This window comes from Ahaetulla prasina, chromosome 3, assembly GCF_028640845.1.
Source record: "Ahaetulla prasina isolate Xishuangbanna chromosome 3, ASM2864084v1, whole genome shotgun sequence".
Taxonomy (NCBI): Eukaryota; Metazoa; Chordata; class Lepidosauria; order Squamata; family Colubridae; genus Ahaetulla; species Ahaetulla prasina.
Genome location: NC_080541.1, coordinates 142,308,464 through 142,320,644, shown reverse-complemented (window position 1 = coordinate 142,320,644; position 12,181 = coordinate 142,308,464). Strand labels below are relative to the sequence as shown.

General features: G+C 46.2%; 1 protein-coding gene across 18 annotated transcripts in view; it reads left to right on the top strand.

The window, feature by feature from the left end:
* The window catches only part of LOC131196433 (hornerin-like), a 114,380-nt gene that overhangs the window by 86,788 nt on the left and 15,411 nt on the right, over positions 1-12,181 (top strand). For 17 of the 18 annotated variants that reach the window (XM_058179262.1, XM_058179265.1, XM_058179259.1 and 14 more), the window contains 6 exons: positions 1,709-1,774; positions 3,318-3,353; positions 3,570-3,620; positions 4,050-4,109; positions 5,006-5,047; positions 6,516-6,551. In XM_058179262.1, the coding sequence (XP_058035245.1) occupies positions 1,709-1,774; positions 3,318-3,353; positions 3,570-3,620; positions 4,050-4,109; positions 5,006-5,047; positions 6,516-6,551 (291 nt within the window). The remainder of the gene's footprint in view (positions 1-1,708; positions 1,775-3,317; positions 3,354-3,569; positions 3,621-4,049; positions 4,110-5,005; positions 5,048-6,515; positions 6,552-12,181) is intronic. The other variant, XM_058179255.1, reaches the window with a different exon arrangement.

Sequence of the window (12,181 nt, the reverse complement as noted above, 5' to 3'; positions counted from 1 at the left end):
TGTTTATGACCGTTGCAGTGTCCCAAGGTCATGTGATCCCCTTTTGCCACCTTGTGACAAGCAAAGCCAGATTCACTTCACAAACATGTCGCTAACTTAATAACTGCAGTGATTCATTTAACAATTGGGGCAAGAAAGTTCGCAAAATGAAGCAAAGTTCACTAAACAAATGTCTCACTTAACAACAGAAATTTTGGACTACCTATACAGTAGAATGCGAAGGAATTTTACAGTACTAAATCTGCTTTCTGAGACACAGGCTGGTAGTTCTGCAAGCAATTCCAAGGCAATGCTAAAAAAAACTTCTAAATACTAAGAAAATTTCGTATAATACAAGGGTCTCCAACCTTGGCAACTTTAAGACTTCAACTCCCAACTCCCAGCAAAGCTGGCCAAGGAATTCTGGGAGTTGAAGTCCACAAGTCTTAAAGTTGCCAAGGTTGGAGACCGCTGGTATAGTACTTACTTACAAACAAGCACAATAGTCTGCAAAGTACTTACAAACAAGTACAGTATTATAATGAAAAAGAAAATGGTAAAGTACTTACAAAGGCAACTGCAATACTCCAGGCCTCAAGACAACAGGAACAAAAATCAACAATAACAGAACAGCGAGAAATTCACTCCTCATTTGGCAGCAATGAGGAGGGGGAAAAAAACACCCCAGATGCAAAGTCCTCAATCTTGGTTGGTCAAGTGACCAGAGGGAAAGAAACGCACCAACCATATGGACCTCGGGAATTACCTGTGCTGGGGACAAAGGGCAGTCATGGCCACATAGTCATGGCCACTGCTTCAGGAGTGACTGAATCCAGGTCACATACAGAGGCCTCTTGTTGGTCACAATTTTGAACCCCTATTGTAAGTACACTTTTGGGGTGCATTCATAACTTCAGGCAGTCATTAAACAGCCATTTGTACCTCAAGGACTACTTGTCTTTTGTCATTTATTTACAAGGAGAATCATATGGTGGTCGTGACAGCGGCTATCAATGTAGCATCTATATAAAAACTCCTGTATGTATATAACACCGATCCTGCACAGGCTGCACTGGCTACCTGTGGTTTTCCGAGTGCATTTCAAGGTGCTGGTTACCACCTTTAAAGCACTCCATGGCATAGGACCGGGATATCTTCGGGACCGCCTTCTGTTACCACATGCCTCCCACCGGCCGGTACGCTCCCATAGAGAGGGTCTTCTCAGGGTGCCGTCAGCCAAACAGTGTAGGCTGGCGACCCCCAGGGGGAGAGCCTTCTCTGTGGGGGCACCTACCCTCTGGAATGAGCTTCCCCCAGGACTTCGACAACTTCCTGACCTCCGGACCTTTCTCTGCGAGCTGAAGACATATCTATTCTTCCGAGCAGGACTGGCTTAAATAGGGTTTTTAAACATGGATTTTATTGGGATTTATTTTATATTTTGTATTGTATTTTAAATTTAGGCTATATTGAATAAGTTTTTTAAACAGTGTTTTTATTGTAATATATGGTATTATTTTATCTGCCTGTTCACCGCCCTGAGTCCTTCGGGAGAAGGGCAGTATAAAAATTAAATTATTATTATTATTATTATACTATAACATTTATGATATGTTTACCATATATAAAATAAAATGGAAGGACGTGGCTCATTTTTGCTCCTGAATATAGGCAGAGTTTTGTGCTTTGTTAAGGTGATAATGTTATAATTATTAACTTTTTCTTAAAGGGAGGGTCACATGGCGGCAGCAGCAGCAGCAGCAGTAGTAGCAGCAGCAGCTCTTATGGGAGCCAGGTAAAAACATCTTTATAACTTTATTTGTTTATAATGATAAATAAAGCTATACATACCTCCTACAATGTGTTTATACGCACACATACATATGTAGGTAGTCCTCGGTTACCTATCACAATTGGTACTGGCAACCCTCTTGCAAAGCACCACAGATGCTAAGCGAAATATCATGTGCTGCAGAGGTGGGTTTCAGCAGGTTCTGAGCCTTTCTGGAGAACCGGTAGCGGACATTTTTAATTCGGGAACCAGTAAATACCACCTCTAATTGGCCCCACCCCCATCTATTCTCTGCCTCCCATGTCCCAGCTGATTGGGAGGGAATGGGGATTTTGCAGTAACCTTCCCCTGGAGTGTGGTGGGAATGGAGATTTTACAGTATCCTTCCCCTGCCACGCCCACCAAGCCACACCCACAGAACCGATAGTAAAAAAAATTGAAATCCACCACTAATGTGGTGATATATTGCGAAATATCACATTAGACTAATGATCTGCTTCCATTATTACATGAATCACATGATTGTGACTTGCAATTTCACTTCTACGTTCTCCATTACTTCTGCTTGTTGGAACCTAGTTGTGAAGCTCAGAAATGGTGATCACCTGACTACAGGACTCTGCAACAGTTGGTAAATGTGCACAGGTTGCAAAGTGCCTGAATGGCATTTCCATTGACACTCTGAGGGCTGTAAAGGCGAGGATTGGTCATAAAGCTGTATTTTCCAACTGTCATAACTTTAAACAGTCATTAAAAAAGGCTGCTGATAAGTGAGGATTACAGGTGTGTGCATGTATATGTATATATCATATGTAGCATATTTACAATAAGCATGTTACATTTTGTCTATTACATAGAAAATATACTATTAAATATACTATATGAATATTTAGCTTATAGGGAATAAAGTTTGGGGGGAGTTCCTTTCTGCTTCTGAATATAGCAAGGAACATTGTGCTTTATTAAGATACAAATATTTGTGGGATACAAATAAATAAAAAAAATAAATTAAAAGTATTTTCTAAAGAGAAAGAATCCTGTGATGGTAGCATCCATCAGTAGAACAACCATGTAAAAATATTATTTGATACAGTTTATGTATATAATATTTGCCATGGTAATCTGTAATAACATAAAATCAGATGTGTTTTTGTTCACCCTATCTTTCTTCCTTAAGATACCCTGTTTCCCTGAAAATAAGACATCCCCTGATAATAAGCCCAATTGGCTTTTGAGCGCATGCGCTAAAATAAGCCTCCCCCTGAAAATAAGCCTCCCCCTGAAAATAAGCCTCCCCCTGAAAATAAGCCTTCCCCGGAAATATTTAAACGGAGAGCTGGAAATCAAATAAGATGGCAAGAGGAGCTTCATCTTGATCCACAGGCATGCCCCAAAATAATAAGACCTCCCTGAAAATAAGGCCAAGAGCTTATTTCGGGGTTCAAAAAATATAAGACAGGGTCTTATTTTCAGGGAAACACGGTAGAAGGTAGCTTTGCATTTTATTAAAGTAGTTATTTTGTAATTTATAAGTATTTCCTTACAGGGCAGCCCATATGGTGCCAACCAATATAGCAGCCAGGTAAAAATTATATTATAATTTGGACTTTTTAAAATATTTGCTATGGTTATTTATATGGCACGTCCTATGTATTTTAGCATATATTTGTATTCCAAATATAATGTGTATCCAAATACATTTTGGAATGTAAATGAAGATTTTTTTTGGTTCCTGAATATGTACAGTTGATTTGGGTTTCATTAATTGAATTATTTTATAATAAGCGTCTTCTTACAGGGAGGATCATATAGCAACAGCAGTAGCAGCAGCAGCCATTATGGCAGCCAGGTAATAAAATACTTTATACTGTAATGTTTTAATAATGATACAGATAGAGAGGAATAGGATATTTGTGATATTTTTATTGATCTATACGTAGAGATAAGCATATAAAATATTTGCCATGGATATCTACACTATACATATATAACCTATAAAAACAAATTTGTCTTACTTCTGCTTCTGAATATAGCAAAGAGCTTTGTGTTTTATTAAGGCAATTATTTAATAATTAATAAGGATTTCCTTGCAGGGAGGAATTTATTTTATTTGCCCCTTTTTCAGGTTTGCCCTTTATTTTTTCCCCCAAGAAAATAAGACCATTGTAACCTTAACACACTTAGGGTAAATAAAATATATTTTGCTCCTAAGTGTAAAAAAGCAGTGTTGTGTTTTATTAAAGTGATAATTTTATAATTAGTAAGCATTTTCTTACAGGGAGGATTATATAGCAACAGCAGCAGTAGCAGCAGCAGCAGTAGCCATTATGGCAATCAGGTAAAAATTACTTTATAACATTGTGTGTTTATAATGATCTAAACTAACTACAGTACAGGTGGCCAGATTCTGCGCAGCAGCACTGGGGATTCGTCGCAAACACGTGTCTTCTCCACTATAATGATGTAATATAAAAATTGTTGCAAACCCTTTGCACTGCTTAGTCATTTTCCTTTTAGCATTGAACCTACAACAGGCCACACAGTTTATGGATTACAACTATCATATAGTCATATCAGGGGTGAAATGCTCCCAGTTCAGACTGGATCACCCGATCCCGTAGCGATGGCGGCAGGTGGTTCGGAGAACCGGTAGCAAAAATCCCTGCCCCCACCCCCGTGCATGCCCAGCTGAACCGCGCGATCATCAGAGGTTTTTTTTTTTACTTTTAAAAGCATTTTTTCTTCAGCTTTTAAAGGTTTCTGGCGATCAGGCAACTCAGCTGGGATCGTCAGAACACTTTAAAAGCATTTTTTCTACAACCTCTTTGGTCGAAGAGGCTGTAAAAAATGCTTTTCAAAGTTTCTGGCAATCGGGCAACTCAGCTGGGATTGTCAGAACCCTTTAAAAGCTTTTAAAAGGCTCCTCTGGCGATCCCAGCTGAGTTGCCTGATCATCAGAGGCTTTTAAAAGCATTTTTTTACAACCTCTTCGGCCAAAGAGGTTGTAGAAAAAATGCTTTTAAAAGTAAAAAAAAAAAAGTTGGCCACGCCCACCCAATCACATTAACCCCCACCAAGCCATGCCCACAGAACCAGTGGTAACAAATTTTACATTTCACCCCTGAAATAAACTAACATTACAAAGTTCATCTTACGTCTATTCCTGAGTAAAGAAAGTATCTCTGTGCTTTATTAAGATAAATATTTTTTAATTAATCAGTGTGTTCTATACAGGGAGCATCATATGGTGGCAACAGCAACCAATATGGAGACCAGGTAATTTATCATTATTTATAGTACATATGTAATATTTAATAGACATATTACACGCATATATACACAGGGAAGAAAATGTTAAAAAGTGCTCTACTTAGTTTTGCTCCTAGATACAAAATACAGATTACACTAAAATCTTAATTGGGGAAAGATAAACAGTAAAAGTTCATTAATTAAAATAGATTCTAAATTTGTGATATCAAAGTATATGAGAAATGGCTAGCCCATTTGATATTTGGCCTTGTCTTATTGGCCTTGTTGATCCATTGTTGAACTGCGTTTTAAAGGCATATTGGGGTGTCCCAATTATTATCCACTTTGATATTTCTCTTTTTGAAGGATTAAACTTGATGAATTACTGATGGAGCTAATTACTTTCTTGTTGACACCCCTGTCTCTTCCTTCCCTGGATGTGTTCCAGTGGGGGCTAGACAACCATTTCTCTGGGGTACTTGGATGACAAATGGCCCTTTTAATTCTATAATTATGTGAAAGAAAATGGAAGGGAGATTAACTATGGCAATTCACACTGGTAAAAGCCTCATCTAGCCTGATATCTAAAATCCACAGTTTCGCTTCTTATGTTTGCCACTTTTAATAGACACAAGAGGAGGAGTTATTTTCAACACACATTCTTGTAGATATTTCTTTAGGAGGGATGAAGCAAATGATCACATGGTCTGACCTCTCTCCCAGCTGGAGATTGGTGTATATACACACACATGCATGCATTACCCCCCCAATAGGGGTAAGTTAGCTACGCTTGTGACTGCTGTCACCACTATATGATCTTTCTCATTCAAAATATACTTATTAAAAGTGAGGAAGGAAGGCACAACTAGCTAAAAAGAACAGGGCTTCTTCATCCATTCTGTTGTGCCCATCATTTTTTACTATTTGACACCCCCTTAGGACACCCTAAAAGTAAAGGTAAAGGTTCCCCTCGCACATATGTGCTAGTCGTTCCCGACTCTAGGGGGGATGCTCATCTCCGTTTCAAAGCCGAAGAGCCAGCACTGTCCAAAGACGTCTCCGTGGTCATGTGGCCAGCATGACTAAACACCAAAGGCTCACGGAACGCTGTTACCTTCCCACCAAAGGTGGTCCCCTATTTTTCTACTTGCATTTTTTACATGCTTTCGAATTGCTAAGTTGGCAGAAGCTGGGACAAGTAACAGGAGTTCACCCCATTACGTGGCACTAGGGATTCAAACCGCTGAACTGCCGACCTTTTGATCAAGTGTCAGTGTCTTAGCCACTGAGTCACTGAGTCCCTTGGACATCCTAGCTGTCAGCAAAACCTTTCTTAATAAAGAACGGTTAGTTTGTTTGCCTTCCCCTCATCCTGTCAAACAAAGTCCATTCACCCAGCAGTTCAAAATGTCTGTTTCCACGCTAATGGATTAAACAATCAATATGAGATTTCCTCAATGAACTATAATTTGTAATAACTGTTTTTTTTTAACAGGTTGAATCTTACAATAGCAGCAGCCAATATGGAGAGGTAAAATTCCTGGAATAGTTTTACCTTTAAAAGGAATCATCATTTGGAGTGCTGGACTCTCTATCAACAGCGTACTTGCAGTCAAAAAATTCAGATGTCACCCCTTCCTTTCGCTTTTCTTCCTTAGACCTTGAAATTTATTGCAATAATAAATCTAAGTTCATAAATAAACCGGAGTACAGAAGTCTGCTACTGATCTTAAAAATCTGTACTTCTTTTGATTATTCAGTTCCAATTATGTAACAGTCAGTCGGTCATTTTATTTCCGTCATTGACCAGCAAAATAGATCTCTGGAAAAAAAGAGTCACATTTTACTTGCTGAACATCAATGCAGAGCTAAAATATTCATTTAAGAATTTGGGGCACAAAAATTAATATAATAAAGCATTATGCAATTTGAATAAGGCAATTATTTATTATTATTTCAATAAAATAGCAACATTACTGATCTAAAGTATAAAAGCATTACATTCCAAAAATCCATGGAAAAATGTAATTAATGTTAATATTATATCTAGAGACAAATAAACATTTACTAAACATTGTTGATCACACAAATTAACAATTTGGATATGATTAAAATTAGACACCGTTTCCTGAAATCTGGTCAGGGTAACCTGCATAACACTGAAAATAAGAGACAATTATGAAATGCTGAGGAATATTTGGTTCTTGTGGATCTTCTTGGCATGTTTTCTGCCATGCCTCATTTTACTACTTCCCAATTTCAATTTCCAGAGTAGGACACAACCTGTTGCTAAGACTTTGAGGATATGAATTTATCCCATCAGGACGATTGAAAACATCCCCTTCTATCTTAAACAATGTTTCTCAAACTTTGGAGTGTCTATGGACTTCAACTCCCAAATGTCTGAAGAATTCTAGGAATTGAAGTCCACACATCTTAAAGTTTCTAAGGTTGGGAAACACTGGTCTAGAAAAACGAGAGAAGAAGTCACTTCTCCGCATGTCCCACAGCCAGGTCAGGATAGGGTTAGGGTTAGGGTCAGGATAGGGTTAGGGTTAGGGTTAGGATTAGGGTTAGGGTCAGGATAGGGTTAGGGTTAGGGTTAGGGTTAGGGTTAGGGTTAGGGTTAGGGTCATGATAGGGTTATGGTGAGGATAGGGTTAGGTTAGGGTTAGGGTTAGGTCAGGTCAGGGTTAGGCCAGGTTAGGGTTAGGGTCACGATATGGTTAGGGTTAGGGTCAGGATAGGGTTAATGTCAGGATAGGGTTAGGGTTACGGTTACGGTTAGGGTTAGGGTTAGGGTCAGGATAGGGTTAGGGTTAGGATAGGGTTAGGATCAGGGTCAGGGTTAGGGTTAGGGTCAGGGTCAGGGTTAGGGTTAGGGTCAGGATAGGGTTAGGGTTAGGGTTAGGCCAGGCCAGGCCAGGCCAGGCCAGGCCAGGCCAGGCCAGCCAGGCCAGGTTAGGGTTAGGCCAGGCCAGGCCAGGCCAGGTTAGGGTTAGGCCAGGCCAGCCAGGCCAGGCCAGGCCAGGGTTAGGTCAGGATAGGGTTAGGTCAGGGTTAGGGTTAGGGTCAGGATAGGGTTAGGGTTAGGCCAGGCCAGGCCAGGCCAGGCCAGGCCAGGCCAGGCCAGGTTAGGGTTAGGCCAGGCCAGGCCAGGCCAGGCCAGGCCAGGCTGAAATAGGCCAGGCCAGGCCAGCCAGGTGCCAGGTGACAGGGTCAGGCCTGAAGAAAAATGTGACAGGCAGGGCCAGGCTGAAGTTAGGCCAGGGCCAGGCCACGCCACAGGCCAGAGCATGCCAGGCCAGGGCCAGGCCAGGACTAGGCCAGGCCAGGGCCAGGCCAGGGCCACTGCCAGGCCATGGGCAGCATAGGCCAGAGTTAGGGTTGAACAGGCCAGGGCACAGTGACAGGCCTAAGGCCAGGATAGGCAGGCTGTAGCTGGGGCCAGGGCCAGGCAGGGTTAGGTGACAGAGTTAGGCCAGGGCCAGGCCAGGCCAGGCCGTAAAAGGTGACAGGCCAGGTAGGCCAGGCCAGGCCTCAGTGACAGGCCAGAGCCAGGCTAGGCTAGGCCAGGAAGAAATGGCCCACGGTCAGGGCCACGGCCAGGCCATGGGTGACAGGCCAGAGCCAGGCCAGGCCAGGCCAGGGCCAGGCCAGTGCCAGGCCAGCCAGGCCAGGCCAGGCTGTGATAGGGCCAGAGCCAGGGCCAGGCCAGGCAGGGCCAGGGCCTGAAGCAGGCCGTAAATGTGGTGCACAGGCCAGGCCAGGCCAGGGTCATGACAGGTTGCGGTGAGGATAGGGTGACAGGGCCAGTGGCCAGGGCCAGCTAGGCCAGGCTAGGCCAGGCCAGGTTGGGGTGGAGGTTAGACTAGGACTAGTGATAGGCCAGGCTAGTGATAGTGACAGGGTTGTGGGCTAGCTAGGCCAGGTTAGGCCAGGCCAGGCCAGGTTGGCCAGGTTAGGCCAGGCCAGGGTCAGAACAGGGTTAGAAATGTGACAGGGTTGGGCCAGGCCACGCCAGGGCTAGGTCAGGTGACAGGCCAGGGTTAAGGCCTGTGACAGGGTTAGAGCAGAGTTAGGGTCAGATAGGTTGACAGTGGACAGGGACAGGATAGGCCAGGGCCAGGGTTAGGTGACAGGCTAGGACAGGACAGGCTAGGTCTGTGCTAGGTTAGGGTCTCAAGCCAGGGTTGTAACAGGACAAGGCCAGGGAAAGGAAGAGAGGGTTAGGGCCAATGCCAGGTGTACTAGGGTCAGGATAGGGTTAGGGGTTAGGGTCAGGTTAGGTGAGGTTAAAGGTTAGGGTTAGGGTTGGGGTTAGGGTTAGGTCAGGACAGAGGTTAGGGTTAGGCCAGTTAGTTGGTTCAGGTTGGGCCAGGTCAGGGTCAGGGATGAGTTATGGTGATGGGTTAGAGTTGGGTAGGGCCAGGGTCAGGAGGGAGGGTTAGGTTAGGGTTAGGGTTAGGGTTGGGGTTGGGTTGGGTCAGGAGGGAGGTTAGGGTTAGGGTAGGGTTAGGGTTAGGGTTGGGGTCAGGTCAGGGCCAGGGCCAGGAGGGTTAGGGTTAGGGTCAGGATAGGGTTAGAGTTAGGGTTAGGGTTAGGGTCCGGCTTAGGGTTAGGATCAGGATAGGTTTAAGGTTAGGGTTATGGTTAGGGTTAGGATCAGGATAGGGTTAGATTAGGGTTAGGGTTAGGGTTAGGGTTAGGGTCAGGATAGGGTTAGAGTTAGGGTTAGGGTTAGGGTTATGGTCAGGATAGGGTTAGAGTTAGGGTTAGGGTTAGGGTTAGGGTCAGGATAGGTTTAGGGTTAGGATAGGGTCAGGGTCAGGGTTAGGGTTAGGGTTAGGGTTAGGGTCAGGATAGGGTTAGGGTTAGGGTTAGGGTTAGGGTTAGGGTTAGGGTTAGGGTCAGGATAGGGTTAGGGTTAGGGTTAGGGTTAGGGTTAGGGTTAGGGTTAGGGTTAGGGTTAGGGTCAGGATAGGGTTATGGTCAAGATAGGGTTAGGGTTAGGGTTAGGGTCAGGATAGGGTTAGAGTTAGGGTTAGGGTTAGGGTTAGGGTTAGGATCAGGATAGGTTTAAGGTTAGGGTTATGGTTAGGGTCAGGATAGGGTTAGAGTTAGGGTTAGGGTTAGGGTTGCAGGCTAGGGTTAGGTTAGGGTTAGGGTTGGGGTTAGGGTTAGGGTTACAGGTTAGGGTTAGGGTTGGGTCAGGTTAGGGTTAGGGTTGGGGTTGGAAGTTAGAGTCAGGAGGGTTAGGTCAGGTTAGGGTTAGGGTTGGGGTAGGGTTAGGGTTAGGGTTAGGATAGGGTTAGGCCAGGGGTTAGGATAGGGTTGCAGGGTTAGGGTCAGGGAGTTGGGGTTGGGGTTGGGGTCAGGATAGGGTTAGGCCAGGTTAGGGTCAGGATAGGGTTAGTTAGGTTGGGGTCAGGAGGAGAGGTTGGGGTTACAGTTGGGGTTAGGGTCATAGGGTTAGAGTTAGGGTTGGGGTTGGGTTAGGCCAGGCCAGGAGGTTGGGGTTAGGGTTAGGGACAGGGGTCAGGTTAGGCCAGGTTGAGGTTAGGGTCAGGTTAGGGTTAGGGTTAGGGTTAGGATAGGGCCAGGGTTAGAGGCCAGGGATAGGGTTAGGGTTGGGTTAGGGTTAGGGTTAGGGTTAGGTCAGGGGTCAGGTTAGGGTTGGGGGTCAGGTTAGCCAGGGGGTTGGGGAGGGGTTAGGTCAGGGAGGGTCAGGTTGGGGTTAGGGTTAGGCCAGGCCAGGCCAGGGTTAGTTAGGGGTTGAGGTTAGGGTTGGAGGTGGTTAGGGTCGAGATGAGGGTTGACAGGTTAGGGTTAGGGAGGCAGGCCAGGCCAGGCCAGGCCAGGCCAGGCCAGGCCAGGCCAGGCCAGGCCAGCCAGGCCAGCCAGGCCAGCAGGCCAGGATTGACAGGCCAGAAATTGTGCCAGGCCAGGCCAAATAGGGCCAGGCCAGGTTAGGCCAGGGCCAGGCCAGGCCAGGCCAGGCCAGGCCAGGGCCAGGCCAGGGCCAGGCCAGGCCAGCCAGGCCAGGCCAGGTAGCCAGGCCAGAGCCAGGCCAGGTTAGGCCAGGCCAGGCCGTGACAGGCCAGGCCAGGCCAGCCGGTGACAGGCCAGATTAGGCCAGGCCAGGCCAGGCCAGGGCCAGGCCATGCACGCATAGGGTCAGGAGCCAGTTGGCCAGGGCCAGGGCCAGGATCAGGCTGAGGCCACGTTAGGCCACGGGCCAGGGTTAGACAGGCCAGAGCCAGGCCAGGCCAGGCCAGGTTGTAACAGGCCAGGCCACGCCAGGCCATGGCCTGCGACAGGCCAGGAGCCAGGCCAGGCCAGGCCAGGCCAGTGGCCAGTTGGGGTTAGGCCAGGCCAGGCCAGGGCCAGGCTGAGTAGGCCAGGTAGGCCAGGCCAGGCTGAAAAATGTGACAGGCCAGAACCAGGCCAGGCCAGGCCAGGCCAGGCCAGGCCAGGCCAGGGCCAGGCTAGGGTTAGGGTCAGGATAGGCTAGACCAGGGCTAGACTTAGGTTAGGTCAGGTTGAGGTCAGGCCAGGTTAGGCTGGTTGGCCAGGTCAAGATCAGGGTTAGGCCAGTGCTGAAATAGGGTAGTTGTGACAGGCCAGAGCCAGGGCCAGGGTTAGGTTAGTTGAGGGGCCAGGGTTGAACAGGACAGGCCAGAGTTGGTTAGGGTCTAAGATAGGGCCAGGGCACGGTTTAGGCTATGGTCAGTATGGGCCAGGAGTTAGGGTTAGGGTTAGGGTTAGGGTTAGGGTTAGGCCAGGGTTAGGGTTGAAGGGTTGAGTGGATCAGCTAGAATTAGGCTAGGGTTAGGGTCAGGGGGTTAGGCTAGTTAGGTTAGGCCAGGGTTAGGGGCCAGGATTAGGGTTCAGGCCAGGTTAAGAAAATAGGCTAGTGCCAGGCCAGGGTTAGGGTTGGATCAGGTCAGAGTCCGCTAGGAGTGTAGGGTTGTGGTGATAGGCCAGAGTTAGGGAGTTAGGTTAGGGTTAGGGTTAAGGCTAGGTTAGGCCAGGTTAGGGTTAGGTCAGGAAGAAGAGGGATAGTTAGGGTCAGGATAGGGGTTAGAGGGTTAAGAAGATAGGGTTAGGCCAGGGTTAGGCCAGGCCAGGCTAGGGTTAGGGTTAGGCCAGGCCTGTAGT